This window comes from Natator depressus, chromosome 26, assembly GCF_965152275.1.
Source record: "Natator depressus isolate rNatDep1 chromosome 26, rNatDep2.hap1, whole genome shotgun sequence".
Lineage (NCBI taxonomy): Eukaryota > Metazoa > Chordata > Testudines > Cheloniidae > Natator > Natator depressus.
Window position 1 is genome coordinate 363,453 of NC_134259.1, and position 24,018 is coordinate 387,470.

The 24,018-nt window shown below is 43.8% G+C and overlaps 1 protein-coding gene across 1 annotated transcript in view; it reads left to right on the forward strand.

The window, feature by feature from the left end:
• Positions 1–24,018, forward strand: part of KAT6A (lysine acetyltransferase 6A) — a 77,942-nt gene that overhangs the window by 48,383 nt on the left and 5,541 nt on the right. Inside the window, exons 9-16 of the mRNA XM_074940211.1 lie at positions 1,623–1,738; positions 3,213–3,354; positions 3,816–3,977; positions 5,063–5,156; positions 7,012–7,243; positions 9,596–9,791; positions 10,926–11,615; positions 12,828–13,128. Coding sequence (XP_074796312.1) covers positions 1,623–1,738; positions 3,213–3,354; positions 3,816–3,977; positions 5,063–5,156; positions 7,012–7,243; positions 9,596–9,791; positions 10,926–11,615; positions 12,828–13,128 — 1,933 coding nt within the window. The remainder of the gene's footprint in view (positions 1–1,622; positions 1,739–3,212; positions 3,355–3,815; positions 3,978–5,062; positions 5,157–7,011; positions 7,244–9,595; positions 9,792–10,925; positions 11,616–12,827; positions 13,129–24,018) is intronic.

Sequence of the window (24,018 nt, forward strand, 5' to 3'; positions counted from 1 at the left end):
ATCAGAATACAGTGTAGGAGATTCTTCACTATGGATTTGCATAGATATAAAAAGATCCCTACTCCTTTCTTTCTAAATTGGCTTTTGTTAACAGGTGAAATTTTCATGTTGCATATATCCCATTCTGAAAAGTGTTGGGTGATTGCACTTTCATTTCACCATGGGATCCAAATACTAGCCTAACACTAGTGTTAGCTTTTAGCACCAAAGGTTGTTTTAATCCAGCTAGCACAGGATTTTTTGTCTTTCAGTAAAACCTTTTTACTGTTCAAAGGAAGGTAAACTCACTCCTTCATTTAGCTCCCTTCCTATTAGAGAACCTGAGACAACCCCCCAGGCCTTTTCCTAAAAGGGAAGGGCCTATGGAATCAACAAGCTGAGGGGGAAAGGCATTTTTTCAATTAGTGGAACTTTTGATCATACACAGATACCAAACTATAATTTTTGAGATTTTTTTTGATCAACCTCTGAAAAAACTTAGCCTTGATAAGAATGGAAGGAAATATGAACCGAGCACCTCCGTTGCTGATTAACGCATGTGGTGCTTTTGGATAAAACTCTAGGACAGGAGGCTTTTGTTCTTTTCTGTATCTTGAGGTATTTTGTTCAAACGTGTACGCCTAGGAGAGCTGAATGAATAATAATCTGAACTTTCCTCCTTCTTCATTAGTCTTACTTAACAGATAGAGTTATACTAAATGGAAAAATCTGGATTTGGGATGGTAGCATCTTATGCCGTAACCCAAATGCCAAGGATGTTTTTAGCTATTTCATTCTACTGGAATACATTTATTTATAGGCATTTCACTGACACTCTTCATATTAATATCTGACAGCCTACTGCTAAGTGGTCTCATTTATTAATAGCTATGCAGTCCATGCTGAGACATGTGACAATGCAAAGTCACTGAAAACCTTTGGATTTTAACCATGTGAGTGTTGGAGCCTTTTGAAGTAATGTGATCATGGACTGACAAGTTGAAAAAAATTGAGAGGGTGTGCAATTCCTGGATTCCAAAGCTTATATCCTGGAGAATGTTTGCCAGCGAACTCAGATAAGGAACTGTCAATAGGAGTTTGGGTAACATCTTAAACCAATGACCATACCCTGAATAGAGATTTGTTTGCCACTGTTGTAACTCACAGCAGTGCATGTGGTGTGTGTGGGTATACATTATCACTGGATATATGTATGTGTATGTCCAAACACCATCAGCAGTTATCTATTTCTCTGCTTAGATATTGCAGTGATGGGGACACAGAAGCACCTAGACTGAAAGAAGATTAGGTTGAGTGATTTATAAGAGTGTTTGTTGAGTGCTGGCTATATCTGGGGCTATGACCTGCAGCAAATGTGGGTAATATTAAATGCATCTGATTGTCATGAAGGTGTTTGCTAGCTCTCCCGTCTCTGGATTGGGTGCCATACATGAAGAGTAAGTGGTATTGCTGTTGGCTTTAAAAGCGGATGTCAGCATCTTCCTGTTTCTCTGTGGAGCCATGTAGAGGAAGACAGACTAGATGGATATAAACATATTTCTCCTCCCCTCCTCCCCCCCGTACTCCTGAAACTGATAAGTATTTGATTTGCTAATTTACAAAAATATTTTTTTCTTGAACAGAAAGTAGGGGTGACAGGGCCTCCTGATCCACAAGTCCGCTGCCCTTCGGTTATCGAGTTTGGGAAGTATGAAATCCACACCTGGTACTCCTCCCCATACCCACAGGAATACTCAAGGTACACTGTGCAAACTCTTCACCTTCATTGGTGTTTACAAATTGTGTGATAGTTACTCTGGCAGGTGCAGAAATCCCAGGCTGGTGAACTGGAATTTTAGCATATAAAGAGCATATATGTGATTTATGATAAATAATGAAATGAGTATCTTGGGGTCCATTTAGGCCTAATCAAAAAATTGATAAATTCTCTCATGTCCCTATATACTGCAAGTATTACAAATGCTTTTGAAAGGTATATAAGATGGATATGCAGAGAGTTGAGGTGCTGTGTTCCCAAGGGGGAGAGCACTCCCAGGCTAAGTGATCTGGCAATACATTGTTACTAAACATGTAGATGACTGGAGAAGTTGAGTTTGAGGTCTCATCAGTTCTTTAGTTTTAGCATACATTACAATATAAACAATATTCATTAGCATACATTACAATATAAACTGTTAAAGCTTGTGCTGAGGTGAACTTCGAAATAATCTGATTTAGAGCTGTGAAATGGCAGGATGCATTCTTGAAGGAAATGGAAAAAGAAATAGGCAGAAAAGTTGCTAAGAATAATTTGTTTAAAATTACACTATATGAACTGTTGCTAAATTATTTTTGGTTCCAGATATTTATTTACAGTTGTCATCAGCATAATGCCTCGCATTTACCAAACCCAAATATGGTAAATTTGTCTGTTTCCTGACCTAGGAGACTGCCATGTAGGAGAGAGTAAAATTTATTTGGTCGCTTTTATATTGTTTTCTATTCACTGAAAACCTTGCAAACTGTCTAAACCACAAGCTGTCCAACCTTCAGAAAAAAAGTCAGTTCAGAATGTGGACCAGCTTTAAATAAGACCATAGAGGGGAAAGAATGAAACCACAAAACACGCTCTCTCACCCAGTCATGCAGCACGGGGATCACTGTAAAAAATAATTCTTACTCTTCCAAATGCTGTGGGATTAGTTAAAATAACTGTAATTAACACTGTAGCTGGAGAGAGTAATTGGAGTCAAGTCAATAATAGCAGGCTCACCATCGACCCCATCACAGTGAATGACTTGAACAGAGAAAGGCTTCATAGAAATTAGAGATTGAATTTTAGAGATTGAAAATTACAAAGCCCTCCCCCCAATGCAGAACAGTTCCTTATAGTATTTCTCCAGAGTTTTAGCTGACACACACAATGGGACCTTCACCACTTCCATTGGATACTGTTTCACACTTTAGCAGAGCTCAGTACGTGGAACACTGTATATGTAAAATGTGTATTCATTATAGAATAAAGAAATGGGGTGGCTTGAGACTTATTTTATATTTTTGGCTGAAGTAGATATTTGGTTAAGTTGTTTGGTTAGTGAGACTGCTTTTATCATTTTCTTTTCCCTCAAGTTCTGTATTAGCAGGACTGAGGAATTTGGTACTTTTGTTATAGTTAATAAGCAAAAGCATACAATGTATTTATAGATTTTGATTTTCTTTACCTTTACTTACAGGCTACCTAAATTGTACCTTTGTGAATTCTGTCTAAAGTATATGAAAAGTAGAACTATCCTCCAGCAGCACATGAAGAAATGTGGCTGGTTTCATCCTCCAGCCAATGAAATTTACAGAAAGAACAATATTTCAGTCTTTGAGGTAAGTTAGGAAAATGATTGATAACTGCTGCTTTTCTGTGTCATTTAAAATGTGACACTGATGCCTTTACAACATTCATATAGATCATGTGGGATTCATATACCCTTAAAAATCTTGCCCTCTCTTTGTCCTTAAATCATTCAGCTCTGTAAAGAATGAGGAAGTGAATGATAGCCCTGCGTGTCATAGTGCTAAGTTCATGAGTAGATTAGTGACCTCAAAATATGTTAAAAGCCATAAATGGGATTAATTTCTCCTTCAGGCTGATATATTAATATAACAGAGTGATCAGTGCCCCCTCAGTGTACCCTACCACTTTGACAATCATCTGAGCCACTATGCATTATCTGGCAATCCTTTCTTTAATGTTTGAGGGTTAGAATGAATTGAGATATCCAACAGAATCAGATAATTGTATGGTGATAAGTGTAATGACTTCATTTGTTCTCTGTTTCTGTAAGGTTGATGGCAATGTCAGTACCATTTACTGCCAGAACCTGTGCTTGCTGGCAAAACTCTTCCTGGACCACAAGACACTCTATTATGATGTGGAGCCATTTCTTTTCTATGTGCTGACACAGAATGATGTCAAGGGCTGCCACCTTGTAGGCTATTTCTCGAAAGTAAGTATTTTAGCATGGAGTAATCTTGGATTCGGACTTGGAGCTGGACCTGTTCTGTGTCGGTTTGAAATATAGTGTTGCCAAAGGGTCTTTCGTTAGTTGTGGCAGTCCTGGTCTTAGACCGTGTATGAAGAATTCAGGGACGTGTAGCAACTAATAAAGCCGAGTTTCCTCTTCATATTGTTGAACAGAGCATATCCTCAAAGGAACTAGTACAGCACTTAGCAGCTCAAAGGGAAAAGTTTTTAAATGACTTCCTATTCCCTTGATGGTGATAGGTAGAACTGCTTGTGAAGTAAACATTGTTACCCACATAAAGCTATCTAAGCTCTTCCTCGGCAGAGAATGTCTTTTCTTGGTCTGCAATTTGAACCTCCTTTCAAACCTTTTATTTTGTATGCTAGGAATGCGGAGTCCACTGATGTTGAATATATCTTAGTGTTCCCCATATAGAAGCCAGGCATAGGAAGCCAAACATAAGATTTCAAATAGCTACATTTTCAAGTCTCTTTGTCACAGCAGTAGTTGTTTTGTTTGCAATCCTAGCCATCAGAGAAACAAGGCAAAAACCAAACAAAAAAACCCCAGTGGCAGTAATCAATGGTCATCTTTCAACTTCTAGACCAGCACACAATGGCTTGGATTTTGATTTCAGTTACAGTGGTGTGAATCTTGGTTCACTCTAGATTTACACCAGTGTTACTTGGATATGCGAATCTATCTCTATGTCTTTAGGACCTCCATTTTGGTGCTTTTGAGTGACTGGTGGGGACTTAAAAATGACCGTCAGTGTAGGAATTTATCTTTGTTTCTAAGTCAAAGAAGATAGCAGATGTCACTGTCTCATTCTTTCCCCCCTCCTGGGGTGGTTGTTTCAGTAGTAATGACAATGACTTGGTACTGTTCCATCTTAACTCACTGGGGACTGTGCTTCACTGCTGCGCGTTGCTGTCCCCAAGGAGCTGTGACTGGGGCTTTCATTCTTAGTCTTTAGTTCAGGATTAATTACTAGCTCACACACAGCAGCTTCTTTTCTATCTCACTAAACCATTGTTTTTCAAGTTTCTTTCTCTTTTCTCTATCAGGAGAAGCACTGCCAACAGAAGTACAACGTTTCCTGTATAATGATTCTTCCCCAGTACCAGCGTAAGGGCTATGGCAGGTTCCTCATTGACTTCAGTAAGGATCACTTTCACATTCATGTTTTTTTCACCTTTTCATATTTGTTTGGCCTTTCATATTTTTAGACGGGGAAGATGTACAGGTATCCAGGAACTTTCTTGGGTGAAATACCTTCTCCAGAATTAGCTGTATTCTGAGAGCACCAGAAAACATCCAGGCTTCTGGGCTCTGCTCTTTAAACTGGTGGAAAGCTAAATGCTGAAAACAAATACATGATTTTCCCTCTGATTCCCATGTTTACCACATAAGTGCCTCATGCCAAAAGCTGTAGAGATGCTCAGTGCAGAGTTTCTGGCAAAAGTTAACCCTACTTTAGTAGTTCTTTCTGAAATAAAGTAAACCCTAAAACTACATTGCTTGTTGAAACTGTCAGCAGCTGAACTAAGAGACTTATAGTTTCTCAAGCAGATGCTAATAATAGTTTGTTTATTTTATCTTTTGATTTAGAGTAATCAAAAACATCTATACACAGGCTCTGAGCACTCAGTAATTTGTATAAAATTACGAACTCAAATACAAATTTCAGTCAGCTCCTCTTACTGACCAGCAGCTCTAAATACAAACAATAACACCCCATTACATTGGCCAGTACCTCAGTCTCCACTGTCAGCTTGTCTGCACTTACCAGCACAACGATACTGGTATAATTAAACCACTTTACTTATACCGAGGTAACCCCTGTGTGGCCACTCTTATTCTGGAATTAGTGTCCATACAGGTTGGTATAATGGTACAACTATACTGGAATAGTTCTGCCAATAAATTTCCCTGGGTAGACCAGTCCTAACTCTCTTCAAGGACCAGGTAAAATACATGGGCCCTACAAAATGCCCTGAAAATCAACAAATCTAGGTTATTTCAGATCAGGAGTGGGAGCCCCCGGCTCTGATAGGGAATGACTTGTCTACCAACCACTGCCTCTTTGTTCTATCTAGCATCCTTGCCTCCTCTGATCACAGCTGTGGTAGTATATCACAGGAAAATAGGCAGTCTTAGGCCCATTAGGGCTCTATAGGTCAGTACCAGAATATGAGAAGCTCAGGGATCTAACTGAAGTTTCCCAACATCATAATTTTTTTAAAAAGTTTGGGTTTTTTTGGTTTAGCCACGTGCTGGAAATATGTGCTTCCCCTTGAAATCCTCAGTCATCATTTCAATCACGTTTTGTGCCTGAATATTCAATTTCACAAGCACAAAAATATCTGGGTGTGCTCTGAGGAGAAGGTTACTGCTGTTTTAGGCTGAAGTCGGTTATGAAATAGTTCTTTTCCCTCTTGTCTTTCATTAATGATTAAAGACAATAGAGTGACAGTACACTGTTTTGTAATTACTATATTAGTGTACTCTAAAATAAATTTGAAAAGGATATTTAGAAGGCTTTCTGCACTTTAACTGCATACTCAATATCCAGATAACAGTTCCAAGGCACTTTCTCATTATATTGTCCTTCTTGACCTGAAGAAGAGTTCAGTGTAAGCTAAAAAGCTTTTCTCTCTCACCAACAGTAGTCCAATAAAAGATAGCTCACCCATCTTGTCTCTCTAGGTTCAAAATAGGCAGATTATGCCATCTAGTGGTAATAGCTCATAATCTGTAATCAAAGCAGGATGCAGTTTATAAATCTCTGAATGTACTATAGAATAATGGAGGTTAGAGATGGAAAAGATCTGACCGATTATTCGGTGTCTCCTGTAGATGCAGGATATAGTCTTGGTTTTCAAACACTTTCCGTCCCTTTTTTGGAAGAATGCCACTGTACAAACTTCTCTATAATGTTGGCACTGGGATAGGATGTAACAGTTGGTATCTACATATGCCAGTCCTTGTGAGAAGTTGCTTTGTGTTTCCTTAGGCTATCTGCTATCAAAGCGTGAGGGCCAAGCAGGGTCCCCAGAGAAGCCATTGTCTGATCTGGGCCGTCTCTCATACATGGCTTATTGGAAAAGTGTAATATTGGAGTGCCTTTATCATCAAAATGACAAGCAAATCAGCATCAAAAAGTTAAGCAAACTCACTGGAATCTGCCCTCAAGACATCACTTCCACTCTGCATCACCTGCGAATGCTTGACTTCCGCAAGGACCAGTGAGTATAGCAATCGCACTGCTTCTCAGCTGGGATCCAGATACAACTGTACAGAGCAGGGGGAGAGGTCATATTCATACACTTGGGTGATGTAACATCTCCCCTGCTCCCCAGGGGCTGGCTCTGACTGCTCAGACAGCACTAGCAGGACAGATCACACAGTAATATGCCAGGGTGAATGTTGAGAAGGGCAAATATATAATCTGAGCATCAAAGCCAAGTAACATACCATCAGCTCTTACACAATAGTAGTGATGTGTCTTTTTACTTTTCCTATTTCTTTGTGGAGGTAGTATGGTATGGTGTCATTCAAAATCACATGAGTAAAGGTACTCTTTGTCCTGCAACAAAGGTCTTGTTTACATTATAAAAATGACCATGTCAGCGGCTCAAGTTATAACACTGATGTCCCCGAACACAGTTAAAGCACATTTTTGTAGTTGGGACTTAGCCTTTTGACTGTGTTCTTGAGTAGCATTAAGCCTTTGATATGTACCCTAAGTAATGAGTGTGTCTCTCTCACCCTTTCCTTCCCTTCATTTTAGGCTGCCTCTCCCCCAGTGTATATACACCCAATCTCACAGTCTTAATACCCTCATCTAAGAACATAAGAATGGCCATACTGGGTCAGACCAATGGTCAGTCTAGCCCAGTATCCTGTCTTCTGACAGTGGCCGGTGTCAGATGCTTTAGAGGTAATGAACAAAACAGGGCAGTTTATAAAGTGATCCATCTAGTCGTCCAGTTCCAACTTCTGGCAGTCAGAGGCTTCAGGACACCCAGAGCATGGAGTTGCATCCCTGACCATCTTGGCTAATAGCCATTGATGCACCTATCTTCCATAAACTTATCTAATTTTTTTTTTTGAACCCAGTTATATTTTTGGCCTTCACAACATCCCCTGGCAACAAGTTCCACAGGTTGACTGTGCGTTGTGTGATGTACATCCTTTCATTTGTTTTAAACCTGCTGACTATTAATTTCATTGGGTGACCCCTGGTTCTTGTGTTAAGTGAAGGGATAAATAGCGCTTCCTTATTCACTTTCTCCTCACCATTCATGATGTTATAGATCTCTGTCACATCTTACCTCAGTTGTCTCTTTTCTAAGATTAACAGTCTAAGTCGTTTTATTCTCTCCTCCTATGGATACTGTTCCATACTCCTAATCATTGTTGCCCTTCTCTTTACTTTTTCCAATTATAATGTATATATTTTTGAGATGGGGCAACCAGTACTGCAGGCAGTATTCAAGGTGTGGGCATACCATGGATTTATATAGTATCATTATGATATTTTGTGTCTTATTATCTATCCTGATACGAATGGTTCCTAATATTTTGTTAGCTTTTCTTTCTGCTACTGCACATTGAGCAGATGTTTTCAGAGGGCTATCCACGATGACTCCAAGATCTCGTTCCTGAGTGGAAACAGCTAACTTAGACCCCCATCATTTTGTGTGTATAGTTGGGATTATGTTTTCCAATGTGCATTCCTTTGTACTTATCACCATTGAATTTCACCTGCCATTTTGTTGTCTGGTCACGCAGTTTTGTGAGATTCCTTTGTAACTCTTTGCAGTCAGCTTTGGACTTGACTATTCTGAGTAATTTTGTATCACCTGCAAACTTTGCCACCTCACTATTACCCCTAAAATCAAATGAGGTTGTAACATTCAACTTGCAGTTTGCTCTGTAGCTAACAATATCACTGTTAGCAGTGGCAAGGAATGGAAAGACATTAGTGCTGTCTCTCTAAAGCAGCGGCTCTGAACATGCGGCCCAATTAGCGCACAGCTGCGGCCCAGCTCAGCTGTGTGCTAAAGGCTCTGAGCTGCTGGCTGCCCTGCCGTGTGGCGGGGTCCATGGTCCGGGTGGCCCTGCGTCGGGGCGGGCTCTGGGGTCCGGGCTGCCGGCTGGCCTCACGCGCTGGGTCCGGGCAGCCAAGCAGCAGGGTCTGGGGTCAGGTCCCTGCCACACGACCGGCTCTCCTCTCCTAGCCCCACTCTGTAGAGAGGTCTCTGGGCGGAGGGCTCTGAGCATAGGGGGTTAGGTGGGGGGCACTGTGGTTCTCAACCTGTGGCCCAGCTAATACAACGATAAATAAGTTGAGAACCGCTGCTCTAAAGACTGAAGGTGTCCTCCCTCTCAGTCTTAGGGTATCTAAGATGATAGAATATTGTCCCCTCAGACTGTCCTCTGCTACTTTTCCTTCCTGAAGCCTGACATGATGGGCATCGATTGAGGGTACAGAGTCCTTCTTTCATATCTTGCTTTGCATCAGTTTCTCTCTGTCTGTGTTCAAAGTGTGCACCACACATATGGCAGACTGAAGGATTTTTCTCTATTCACAGATTTGTTATTGTTCGTCGGGAGAAACTTATCCAGGATCATATGGCAAAGCTCCAGGTGAATCTCCGGCCTGTAGACGTAGATCCAGAATGTCTGCGTTGGACACCTGTTATAGTTTCCAACACTGTTGTCTCTGAGGATGAAGACGAAGAGACTGAGGAAGGAGAAAATGAAGAGCAGCAGCAGAAGGAGAGAGAGGTCAGTGTAAGAGTGAATCTGTTCTCTGTATATAGACCATAGTGTGCCATTTGAGTCCTACTTGGACAGCTCTTGTACCTCCCCAGACAATACGGTGTTTTGTTTCCAGTCTAGAAATTTAAGTAGGAAGCTATGGGGTTTTATTTAATGGTAGAAGACATCAGAATTTGGTTAGGTTGCTTGTCTATTTTCAGATCAGAAACCAGAAAAGTGAAATCCAAATGGGGCATAGTCTGGAGGGAAGTAGAGCCCATCCTGGTGCAGCGTGGTTAGAAATTCCACAGGGACTGCTGTCACTGAACAATTACTAATTTGTTTTAACCTACAGAAATGCTCAGGCCACACACTGTAAAAATGGAACCAAGGTTGTAATAATTTAGAAATTCTCCTATGGATTTTTTCCCTTAAATAATATTTGTTTTTTTCAAAAACATTAGACAACCTAGATATTCAAAGATAAGTTTACATTTAAAAACGCAGAAGACATTAGCCAGTATGGAAATACACACTGAAGAACACCAAAGCAGTGTGACTCTGCCCTTGTATCACTGCCCACAAAGCATGGGAAACCAGGAGGCCATCATATCCTCAAGCAATTCACTTTGTCACGTCAGTAACAGCATTGAGGAGTGACCTAAATAGATTACCTTACTCTTGTTGACAAGCTGATTGCACACTGCTATAGCATTTAAACTGTGAAATACACTTGACTCTACATTGCTACAGAAAATTACTTCTGTTGTCTTTGACCATATGCAATATATGAAAAAAGGGCTTTTACATCCCACTTCCTCCAAGGTTTAACAGATACTGGGCTTTGGTGTAAGATTATTATATTTTCATTCCAGCAGGTATCAGTAAACTAATATGGTCACTGGTAACAGAAATAAGCTGTCAGGCAGCTTGTGGGAGAACATTATCAAACTGGGATTTTGGAACCCCTTTGCAGCCCTTCGAGATCTATCTATTTGCCATTCTACAGTTCCCAGGAGTCATCCCTGATACCTTGTTCTGAGTCCTTCAGTTTCCAGTACTGTCCCTTGTCTTGGTCAAGAGCTTTTTTAGGGTGGGGTTCAGGATGGAAACATAATTTAAATAAAATATGTGAAATTTATTTGTTTTTATTTAATTCAGGTGGTAAAATCTGTATTGTGGGAGAAGAAGGAGCAAGAGCCTTATTCTCCTACAGAGAGAGAAAAAAAGCCAGACGTAATTCCAAACAATTCTATACGGCCAAATAAACAAGTTCTTCCCCTGGACAGTCTTCCTGCAAACAGCCAGACATCACGGAGAGGCCGATGGAGCCGAAAAGGAAAAAAGCTGCAGGAGCCCTTTAGTGAGAAGGAACAGAAACTTCTCATGGAGGAAAAGTCAGCAGTCCCCAGTGGGCGATGTAGTGAATGCGAGGAGAAGTCAGCAGCCTCGCGGGGGCGATGTGGAGAATGCGAGGAGAAGTCAGCAGCCTCCCAGGGGCGATGTGGAGAATGTGAGGAGAAATCTCCAGCTGCACGGGGGCGCTATGGTGAAGATGAGGAAAAGTCTGCAGTCCCTCAGGGACAGTATGGCAAAGCTGAAAAGTCATCAGCACCCCGGAGGCGATATAGTGAAGGCATGGAAATGTGGAGGGGGCAGCTAAAGAACAGCACCGAGCCCCTGAAATGCAGATTCACAGAGGAGTGTGACAGATTGCCCCGGCGCTATAGTGATGGGGATAGGACTCTCCTGAGGTGCTTTAGTGAGAGTAGCGAAGACGAGGAGGATGAGCCTGTGAGTCCTCGTTCAAACTCTCCACCGGTTCTCACCAAGCCAACATTAAAACGAAAGGTACGTGCTTCTTGTGCTCCTTCATCTCTGGCTGCGTGCTGCAGTACATGTTCTCCCTGGATTGGTACCATCTTGGGGTACATTGCTGAAGATACTTGGTTTAAAGCTACACAAGTTACAATATAGCATCTGATCTGCCTCTTTTCAAAGAATCTAAGAGACTGTCCTTGTTTCTCGAATGTGTGGAGAAGGCAATGTGTGGAGAACACTTTTGCTAACTCTTTTAGTAGAGGTTTCAGAGTAACAGCCGTGTTAGTCTGTATTCGCAAAAAGAAAAGGAGTACTTGTGGCACCTTAGAGACTAACCAATTTATTTGAGCATAAGCTTTCGTGAGCTATAGCTCACTTTTCCCCGTTCCCCTAGGCTTTTGATTTTCCAGTCCCTTCTGTTACAAAATACATCTATGTCATGTCATATACAACACAATAAACATGGAAATAGCATTCATTAGAAAAGGAGCTTCACAAAACAATGTTAACTAATCAGCAAGTTTAAAATAAATTGCAATGTGAGGACTTCACCATGCCTGACTTTGGAGATATGAATTCTATAAACATGACCAAGAAAGCCTTGTGTTTAGTGGCAGGATGCTGCAAACAAAAAGTAGAAGTCATCTTTTCGGCATGATCTGTGTAGATGGTTTTAATTCACATACATATGTGCTGAAATGATGTTAGTTAGCTGTGATCCTGTTGGACAGTAAACCTGCCGAACTGTTATATAGCAGGCCATGATGGATTGGTGATCCTCAGCTCTTACAAACAGATTCTGTTCTGTTACACTGGTGTAAATCCAGTTAACTTCATAGAAGTGTGGCCGAGTGAATAAAACACTGGACTGGAACTCAGAAGAGCTGGGTTCTAGCCCCATCTCTGCTACTAGCCTGTAGGGTAAGCTTAGGCAACTAATACCACTGCTCTGTGTCTCAGTTTCCCCATCTGTAAAATGGGGATAATGACTCTGATCTCCTTTACAAAGTGCTTTGAGATCTACTGACAAAATTGCTGTACAAGAGTGGGGCAGTAGTAGTAGCAGTATTCCTCTGTATTTTCACCTTCGTCACTGAGGGGAGAGTCTGGGCCGTGGTTTCAGGAGTGTCTAGATTTTGGAGGCTGAGCCAACGCAGACTGAGTTCAGACGTTTTTTTTTCCATTTTTTCAGTGGTTTATTTTTGCTGTATGTGATCAAATGCCTTTTCCCCCTCCTCCCAGAAACCAATTCTCCATCGGAAGAGGCGAGTCCGTAAGCGCAAGCACCACAACAGCAGTGTTGTCACTGAAACAATCTCTGAGACCACAGAGGTGCTAGATGAACCTTTTGAGGACTCTGACTCCGAGAGACCAATGCCCCGATTAGAGCCTACCTTTGAGATCGAGGAGGAAGAGGAAGAGGATGAGAGTGAACTGTTCACCCGGGGCTACTTTCGCCACTTACCCCCCCAGGATACCCTCAGGCGCAGACCCTCCTCTAAGAGGAAGTCCAAAGATGAAGAGGAGTCTGATGACACTAACGGTATGTTTCATGAGCAAGCTGTGAATTGGCACCTTGATATAGTTGAGGGTGTTGAGTGAGTTGATGAGCCTGAATCCCTCAGGAAGTGTATACACTGTCATGTAATTTCCAGATAAAATATCTAATTAGGCACAGATGACCAATCAAACCAACCTCTGATATTTATAACTCATGTGAAAAATGTATTTTTATATTTAAAGATCATCTCAGCATACGAAGAGATAACAGGTCATCTTCACATTTCACCTATTCAACTTCCTTAGTGAAGGAAATATATGTGGCTGTAGTAAAGGTTACGCAAATGTATCACTTAGAGAAATAAAAGCAAAGCAAATCGCAGCAACCTCTTACTCAGCCTCCCCTTACAGTGACTAAATAAAGTAGGAGGAATAGACAGTAAAGGGTCTATTTGGGATCTGTTCCTCATTTATATTGGGTATACTTGCCCTCAATTTCTCATCCTTCCCCAAAGTACTCTGGTACTAAACCTTTAATACAGACAAGAAAAATAAATTTGGACTGAACTGTGGCATTTAGTGTGCTGTAACACTATAGATGTAGCATCTCTCATTCAAGTATTTCACTAATAACCTAATTCACAGTTGTTATATGCTCCACTATTGCTTAATACATTGCATATACCCTGTGGGAGCTCTTTGATTGCCTACATTGTATGAGGGGAATCAGCCAAATAAAAATAAAGGACCATAAGGAGGAGATGTTTGGTGTTCTCATCCCACCTTCAGTGATTCTTACTGGAACTTCCTAAGTAATTCATAGCACTCAACTGGCCTCTCATTAGTAGAGGAGAATCAGCCCTAATTGTACTTACATGTTGAAGAGGTAATGATGTAATTCTGTCTATCTTTGCTATTTATATAGCACCAATCACCATTGTGTTCCTACAGTGCTAATCTCCATTTACATTAAAATTAAATGCAAAAAAAAGTGTGAATGCAACATGGATTGGGCAGAAAGAATAACAAAATGTCATAACATGCAATAGTTAAGATTAAAAAAAATAACTTGAGATGAGAAAAGATCTATCCGGTCCATTTTAAGCAATGAGACTTCCAGTACTTTCCCTGGGAAACTATTATATAAACTAATACATCACATTTCCAGGTTTCCCCTGATGTTTGACCTACATTTTTCTTCTCTTAATTTTATCTCATGTCTCCTAGTTATGGCTGTGTTTACCATACCAAATAATTCCTGTCCTTCCAGTTGTTGCTTAATCAAGCTACATATATTTAATTTTCTTTATCTTCCCATGTGACTTAATCCTGCTTGCCCCCAGTCAGTTCTGTTGCTTTTCTCCAAACTGCCTCAAATTTGTCAGTATCTTTCAAGTAATATGTTCCCAGAAATGAGCACACTATATCAGATATTGTTGCACTGGAATCATTTACTGTGTACTCCTGTGTCTTTTGATGCTGACGTCTTGCAGATCCTGCAGAAAATGGCATTGGGCTTTAAGAAAAATGTGAATTTCTCTCATTTAACAAGATAACAATTTAAAGGTCATTATAACTAGTTCAGTGCAGGCCATTTTTGGAGAAGAATTTATAGATTCATCAAAAACTTGCATCAGTTTTTAGTTTGCTGCAGTTTGAGAAAGCTCTGAGCAGGTGCACAGGAGGAGGTTTCAGGCTCAGAAAGACTACATTGGATTCATTTACAGTCAGTTCACATTGAGAAGGTTTTCTTCACAACCATAAAGGCTGGAAAGTTTTTTAACGACAGCTCAGATTCTGCAGAAACTTATGTCATTCACCAGAAACTGATGTCATACCAGGCAAGTGGATTTTTTAGGCCCTGTCTAGGAGGGATTTGGCTCAAATTTTCCAGAATAATTTATCTTTAGGCTAAGACAAACATTTAAAATGTTTTATTACTTCCCCAAAACATCACCTTACGGTCTGAAATTTGGTCTCAGGCCAGAGGGTGAGTTGTGTCTTGGACACATTGGGGCCACTAGATAGAATGGGGAAAGGGGTGGTACATTGTCCAAGGCCTGAATTTAAAAGGGATCTTGGGTTCAGAGATGCCTCTGTGAGCAAGTCTGAGCTCTAGAGAGACAAAATGTATCCTTTCAATGTACTCTGCTCTCTAAATTACTAGCATTTCTAAAACATCCAATACCATAGTGTCCAGTCGTTTACATGATGGAACAGAGTGATCTTTTTTCCATGTAGGACTAAAATTCTTAGAACTTACAGTTAGAACAAGGAAGGGCAATTTTCAGTATGATTGCTACCAGGCTCCTTCTGTTTAGATTTAAGTAGACACTGATTTCGATTAGTCACATATACTACACAGATGTGCATGCGTATATATCCTTATAACAGAAAACGTTACATCATCATAAGGGGACCAAGATATGATTGATTCACTATTGTTTTTACAGTGCCCAAAAATGTTCTGGATCCTTAACAGTACAAATAAAAATAAAAGGTCCATGCCCAGAAGAAATTAAAATTAAAATCTAATTATAGAGCTTACACAAGAAGAGGGTAACTAATAAGAAAGGTGAACAGAAGTGGAAGAAAAACACATTTACTCAATTTTGGCATTTGTGAATCTTGACGTTTTGGTTTTTAAAAAGAGGATGATATTAGTGAATTTAACTGGGTTATTGTATAGGTGATATGGCAGTACTGCGCTTCTAGAACGTTTCATTTCTGGCAATAACTTTGACTTTCCTGACATTTTGCATTTAATGGATTGTTCCATTCATTTGGTCAGCTTTTATGAAGGAAAAAAATTTCATAACCATGAAGGCTGTAATATATGGAATATTCAATTTATAATTAAAGAAACATTTTTATGGATTCAAACCCTACATCAATCTCTCAAAAAATGTAAGGGAAGTGGTGGGAGGCCCCTTAAAACCTGTAAATCTATATTGAACTTATTGATATGGAAAATTTAAGTTCTTCTTCAAGTGCTTGCTCATGTCCATTCCATGTTAGGGGGGTATGCTCACCACATGTACCGGTGCAGGAAGTTTTTCCCTCAGTGGTATCTGTAGGGGACCAGCTCTGGCGCTCTCTGGAGTGGTGCGCATATGCGCCAGTATAAGGGGTGCCGCCGGCTCCCCCCTCCCTCAGCTCCTTCTTACCGCCAGTGATGGTGCTAGAACATCTCCTTGCTTTGGGAAATGGTTTTTTTTTCCTATCACTCGTGTAAATAGTTCTTAGATAAGTAGTTTTCATTGTTCTCTTAATAGTTAGCGAAATAGTACTGTAGATAAGTTAGATAGCCCCCTAAGGGACTTAGCCCAGGGATGGGCACCAGGAGATTCCAGCCAGAGGCCTTCCAGGCTGCAAAAGACATCATGTCTTTGCTGGTGCCACCGATGCCCCGTCAAGATGTCGTCATCTCCAGAGGGAAGCCGGCACTGGGGCTTGTGCAACGGTCTCCATCGGTGCAGCATCATTCCACAGCGGTCGGCGTCGAAGCAGCGATTCCCAGGGATGCACTTCCGACCTGCCCACAACAACCAGAGCTCCTGGCACCATTTGCTGGACTCTTGGCATTGGTCCCCCGAGGCGTGGCATCACTCGCCGAACAGTCGATGCAGAGCCGAAGCATGCCACTAGTCTCCGGGATCATGGCAACGGTCACCAGAGCATGGGCATCACTCCTCGGGGCAACAGAGATCATCCGCACCACAACACTGATCCCCAGAACCATCTGACTGGTCCCCGGGGCCGAGACGCAGATTGCCAGACTTGCTGCACCAATCTCCAGAGTCGAGACTGCATTCTCTGTTGCCCTATTGTCGGTCGCCAGACTCCCAGCGTCGTTCCCAGAGCTCTAGGCGTCGATCACTGGTGTACCATCACCGATCCGCCGATCTCCGCCACCAGTCCCCAGACAGGCGGCACTGGGACCCTGAGCCCCAGCACTTCTTCCGCAGACGCCGGAATGGTAGACGCGGAGGGGACATGGACGTGGCGTCAGTGCCGCCGTGGTCCCCAAGGGAGAAACTTTCTTCCTCAGCCTCAAAGGCTGAGGAGATGGCGGGTTCCTCGAGCCAGGCACACCCAGCCAGATCTGTAGGGGTTCCACCAGGGCTACCCGCTGGTGAATGGCCCCGGGGTCAATGGCCTAACTCGTGGCACTTTTGGAACCCGTGGGGGTTCTCCGAGGAATCAGAAACCCAGATGCAGCGTTCAGTGTCGGGGGTGTCAGAGAGGAGGTCGGCGACAGTCCCCCACCCCCCTCCGGATTCAGAGGAAGGGTCCGAGCAAGGTCCCCAGGAGCACCCTCCGACCTTGGTGGAGGCCACCCATGCGGGGGACACTGACCTCCCGCCCTCACCCAACAAGGCAGTGGCGGGACCGTCCCAAACAGTGCCACAAGACGATGCCAAGGCATACCAGGAGCTGCTAAAGTGGCTGCAAACCAGGGATGGGAAGCAGAGGAACTGGCAGAAACCTCTGATACTTTGACATTTTGGCCATGGTGGACTTGTCTAGGGTTGCATTCCCGATCCACGAAGGAATAGTAAAGATGGTGAAAGCCTTATGCAGACGTATTATGTCCCTGTAAAGGGCTTTGAGTATTTATATTCCCACCCGGCTCCGAACTCTCTAGTGGTCTCTGCAGCCAACGAGAGAGACAGGCAGAGACAACCTGGCCCAACTCCCAAAAACAAAGACAGCAAGAGGTTAGACTTATTTGGCAGAAAAGTTTATTCGTCTGCCAGCCTCCAGTTACGAGTGGCAAACCATCAGGCCTTACTCGGGAGGTATGATTTTAATGTGTGGCAATCTGTGGCCAAGTTCGCAGACTCGCTGCCAGAGGACTCCAAGCAGGAGTTCCTCGTCATTTTAGATGAAGGGAGAAATGTGGCAAGGTCCTCCCTTCAGGCCACCTCTGACTTGGCAGACTCAGCTGCCAGGTCCATCGCTACGGCTGTCGACGGAGGCTCAACAATCAATTCAGAACACATCTTTTGATGCCTAGCCCTGTTTGCAGAACAAACAGAAACAGTTACATGGGCTTAAGGAGTCATGGGCTACTCTACGTTCCCTGGGTCTCTATACACCAGCCTCTTCTAGAAAGAGGTTTAAGCCGCAGCAACCTCAAAGACCAAGTGGTCAGGCCTGACGGGAGCTCTGCTGTAAGAAGGGCAAGGGCTACAGGCGCAGTCAAGGCCAACAACTAGCTCCTTCTTCCCACTTGGGCTCCTTCCACTACCCGCCTGGAAGCAAGTGGGTATTTTGAGGGTGTGCCTGAGGGCAACCTCATCCCTCTTCAGGGACCCTTCTCAGGAGCAACTTCTCACCCAAGAGGGGCAAGCCCTCCTGCAAGTAGGGGCCGCAGAGGAAGTCCCCATGCATCTAAGAGGGAAAGGTTTCTACTTTTGGTACTTTCTGATACCGAAGGCCAAAAGGGGCCTGTGTCCCATATTGGATCTGTGAGGCATCAACAAATATCTCAAAAAGTTGAAGTTCTGCATGGTCTCCTTGGCCTCCATTATCCCCTTCCTGGAGACTGGTACACCGCCCTCGACTTGAAGGATACGTATTTTCATATTTCAGTTTTCCTTGGACACAGAAGGTTTCTGTGGTTTGTAATGGGACGAGCTCACTAACCGTTCGTAGTGCTTCCATTTGGCCTGGCTACAGTGTCAATGGTGGTCACAAAATGCATGGGTGTTCACAGCTTATCTGAGGCGCCAGGGCATTCAAATCTACCTGTACTTCGTGGCTCATCACGGGTCGTTCGAGGGTACAAGTTCATCGCAGCGTCGATTTTGTCCAAGTCACTTGCTGAGCATTGGGTCTGTTGATAAACGAACAAAAATCCACATTGATCCCAGTACGGAGAATAGAGTTCATTGGGGGCAGTTCTGGACTCTATCCGAGCCAGGGCCTTTCTCCCAGAACCCGGATTCAAGGCCATGTCGGATCTCATCACCCAACTCACTGGTCACGCAATCACCATGGCCAGGGTATGCATCAGGTTGCTAGGGCACATGGCGGCATGCACATATGTAATTCAACGCACACGACTACGTCTCAGACCCCTCCAGATATGGCTGGCATTGGTCTACACCCCAGCCAGGCACCACCCGGACAGAGTCCTCACATTCCACCACGAGTAGTTACTGCTCTGGAATGGTGGTCCAACCCAGTAAATATGCCCGAAGAAGTACCCTTTGCGACCCCAAAACCCACAATGGAGCTAGTGTTGGATGCGTGGGAAGCCAATTTGGATCACTAAAGACCCAGCGGTTGTGATCCCAGGAAGACCTGGCATTGCACATCAGTGTCAGGGAGTTCAGGGCCATCCATTCAGCTTGCAAAGTGTTCCTTTTGCAACTATCCCATCAGGTGATACAGGTGTTGACGGACAATATGGCCTCCATGTTTTATGTCAGCAGGCAAGGAGGAGCACGGTCCTCTGTCAAGAAGCCCTCCGGCTGTGGGATTTCTTCTGTCTGGCACCCCATATAAATCGAGGCTCTACGTCTCCTGGCATCCGAAACATGCTGGCTGATCACCTTAGCAGGTCGTTCTTTTCTCACCACGAGTGGTCCCTCCACTCAGAGGTCATCAGAATGATCTTACAGAGCTGGGGAACTCCCCAAGTGGACCTGTTCGCCAACAGGCGGAACAGGAAGTACCACCAGTTCTGCTCCTTTCAAGGGCTTGACAGTGGATCGCGCTCAGATGCTTTTTTTCCTGTCTTGGACAGAAGACCTGATGTACACCTTCCCACCGATCCCACTTATCAGCAGGACCCTCCTGACAATTTAGAGGCACTGGGCCAAGTCGTCATGATCGCCCCAGCATTGGTTCAGCATGCTCGTGGATTTGGCAACAGCATCCCCATGGACACTTCCCAACCGCCCAGACCTGCTCTCAGGATCATGGGAGATTGCTGCATCATGAGATAATTGGCTCTGTGGATATGGGGAAAGCGGTGGATGTGATATATCTTGACTTCAGTAAAGCTTTTGACATGGTCTCCCACAGTATTCTTGCCAGCAAGTTAAAAAAGTATGGATTGGATGAATGGACTATAAGGTGGATAGAAAGCTGGCTAGATTGTCGGGCTCAATGGGTAGTGATCAATGGCTCCATGTCTAGTTGGCAGCCAGTATCAAGCGGAGTGCCCCAGGGGTCAGTCCTGGGGTTGGTTTTGTTCAACATCTTTGTCAATGATCTGGATGATGGGATTAATTGCATCCTCAGCAAGTTTGCAGATGATACTAAGATGAGAGGAGAGGTAGATACACTAGAGGGTAGGGATAGGGTCCAGAGTTACCTAGAGAAATTGGAGGACTGGCCAAAAGAAATCTGATGAGGTTCAACAAGGACAAGTGCAGAGGCCTGCACTTAGGAAGGAAGAATCCCATGCACTGCTACATGCTGTGGACCGACTGGCTAAACAGCAGTTCTGCAGAAAAGGACCTGGGATTACAGTGGATGAGAAGCTGGATATGAGTCAGCAGTGTGCCCTCGTTGCCAAGAAGGTTAACGGCATATTGGGCTGCATTAGTAGGAGCATTGCCAGCAGATCAAGGAAAGTGATTATTCCCTCTATTCGGCACTGGTCAGGCCACACCTGGAGTATTGCATCCAGTTTTGGTCCCCCCACTACAGAAGGGATGTGGACAAATTGGAGAGCAACAGAAATGTCCAGCGGAGAGCAACAAAAATGATAAAGGAGCTGGGGCACGTGACCTACAAGGAGAGGCTGAGGGCACTGGGGTTATTTAGTCTGCAGAAGAGAAGAGTGAAGGTGGATTTGATAGCAGCCTTCAACTACCTGAAGAGGGGTTCCAAAGAGGAGGGAGCTAGGCTGTTCTCAGTGGTGGCAGATGACAGAACAAGAAACAATGGTCTCAAATTGCAGTTGGGGAGGTTGGATATTTGGAAACACTGTTTCACTAGGAGGGTGGTGAAACACTGGAATGGGTTACCTAGGGAGGTGGTGGAATCTACATCCTTAGAGGTTTTTAAGGCCTGGCTTGACAAAGCCTTGGCTGCGATGATTTAGTTGGTGTTGGTCTTGCTTTGAGCAGGGGATTGGACTAGATGACCTCCTGAGGTCTCTTCCAACCCTGATATTCTAGGATTCTATGAACCTCGCCTCTCTCCACCTCACATCATGGATGCTGTGTGGCTGAACCCAAAGGAGCAGGCCTGCTCTAGTCAAGTCCAGCACATTCTGTTAGAGAGCAGAAAACCCTTCACTAGAATGACTTACCTGGCAAAGTGGAAGTGCTTCTCCTATTGGGCGTCAGAGCGGAGGACCCAGTCATCTCTGCAGTCCATTCTGAACTACCTGCTTCACCTAAAACATGAAGGCCTGGCCTTCTCCTCGATCAGGGTGCACCTGGCAGCCATTTTGGCCTTCCATCCTCACGTCCGGGGCAGATCGGTATTCTTGCATGAAATGACTATCAGATTTCTTAAGGGCCTTGAAAGGCTTTTCCCCCCTGTCCAGGACCTGGTGCCCCAATGGGACCTTAACCTAGTCCTTTCTAGGCTCACTGGCCCTCCCTTCGAGCCTCCTAGCCTCCTGTTCTCTTGCGCATCTGTCGTGGAAGGTTGTTTTCCTTTTGGCTATCACTTGAGCGAGGCGAGTCTCTGAGATTAAAGCCCTTTCCTCAGAGCCCCCTTACACGGTGTCCTTCAAGGACAAGGTTCAGTTGCCTCCCCATCCTGCTTTCCTTCCAAAGGTGGTGTTGCCTTTTCATGTTAACCAGGACATTTTCCTCCCGGTGTTCTGCCCAAAGCCTCACGTGTCCAACGAGGAGAGGCGTTTGCACACTCTAGATGTCAGGCGGGCTCAGGCTTTCTACTTAGAGCATTCCAAGCCCTTCCGTAGATTGACTCGATTCTGTCACAGTGGCTGATCGGATGAAAGGCCTCCCAGTGTCTTTTTAAAGACTTTCGTCTTGGATTACTTCCTGCATCTGTACTTGCTACGATTTGGCACAGGTTGTACCTGCACTGATAGTGACAGCTCATTCAAGGCTGGATGTGGCAGCCTTCCTAGCACAAGTCCCTATCAAGGATATCTGCAGAGCAGCAACGTGGTCGTCGGTGCACACCTTCACGACCCACTATGCCATCACCCAGCAGGCCAGAGATGACACTGGCTTTGGCAGAGCTGTGTTGCAATCAACACATCCATGAACTCCTACCCGCCTCCACAGATACTGCTTGGAAGTCACCTAACATGGAATGAACATGAGCAAGCACTCGAAGAAGAAGAAAAAACGGTCACTTACCACCGTGACTGTTGTTCTTCAAGATGTTGCTCATGTCCATTCCATGACCTGCCCTCCTTCCCCTCTGTCGGAGTTTTGGCAAGAAGGAACTGAGGAAGGGGGGACCTGGCAGCGTCCCTTATACCGACACACATGCACACCACTCCAGAGGGCACCAGAGCCAGTCCCCCCTATGGATACCACTACGGGAAAAACTTCTGGCACCAGTGCATGTGGCAAGCACACACACCTAACATGGAATGGACATGAACAACACATCTCGAAGAACAACAGTTATGGAAGGTTAGTAACCGTTTTTTTAAAGAACCAAATGGGACAGCATGACTAAATGTCAATTGAATGGGAAGTAGGACAACACCTTTCAAATACTTTTGAAGTATTTAACACTAAAGAGAGAGAGAAATTGTTTAGGGTGGCCCCATTGGTTTAAAGTCAAAGTATGAAAACATATAGCAACTAATAATTTTTCAATGATTTACTGCGGGTAGGATGGGTCCTACACAGTGCTGAGAGACTAATAGAAGTGTCAAAAACTTCCAGCTTCCCCTTGGCTTCACAAACTCGACTTGACAGCGCTCAGCACCTTGTAGGAACAGGCCCATAAAGAGCAAGGATGTCTGTGGTAAATGATGAAGACTACAGGCCACTGGTATAGAGCAATCTAGATCTCTGGGTTATCTGGGTTTAAGCAAACAATATGTGTGCTAATACAGCCAAATATAAAATTACACTGTAGGAACAAAGAATGTAGGCCATACTTGCAGCACGGGGAAGTCTGTCGTGGAAAGCTGTGACTCCGAAAAGTACTTCGGGCTCATGGTAGATAATCACCTGAACATGAGCTCCCAGTGTGATGCTGTGGCCAAAAGAGCTAATGTGATCCTGGTATGTATAGACAGGGGAGTCTTGAGTAGGAGCAGGCAGGTTACATTACCTCTGTATTTGGTACTGCGACCACGACTGGAATATTATGTCCAGGTCTGATGTCCACAAGATTTATAGACTTTAATGTCAGAAGGGAGCATTGTGATCATCTAGTCTGACCACCTGCACATTGCAGGCCACAGAACCTCACCCACCCACTCCTGTATTAGACCCCTAACCTCTGCCTGAGTTACCGAACATAAGAACGGCCATATCCAGTTCTCTTTTAAACCCTGTAATAGTCCTAGCCTTCACTGACATCCTTAAATCATGGTTTAAAGACTTCAAGTTACAGAGAATTCACGATTTACTCTATTAAAAACCTTCAAGTGACTCATGCCCATGCTGCAGAGGCAGGCAAAAAAAAACCCAGGGTCTCCGCCAACCTGACCCGGGGGAAAATTCCTTCCCAACCCCACATACAGTGATCAGTTAGACAACAATTATTAAAGGACTGGAAAACATGCCTTGTAGTGAGACTCAAGGAGCTTAATCTGTTTAAGTTAATAAAGAAAAGGTTAAGAGTGACTTGATCACAATTTATAAGTGCCAACTTGGGGAGCAGAAATAGAGGGCTCTTCCGTCTAGCAGAGAAAGGTGTAATGCAATCCAGTACCTGGAAGTTGAAGGTTGATACATTCAAACTAGAAATAAGGTGCAAATTTGTAACTATTGGAACAGTTTATCAAGGGCTGTGTTGGATT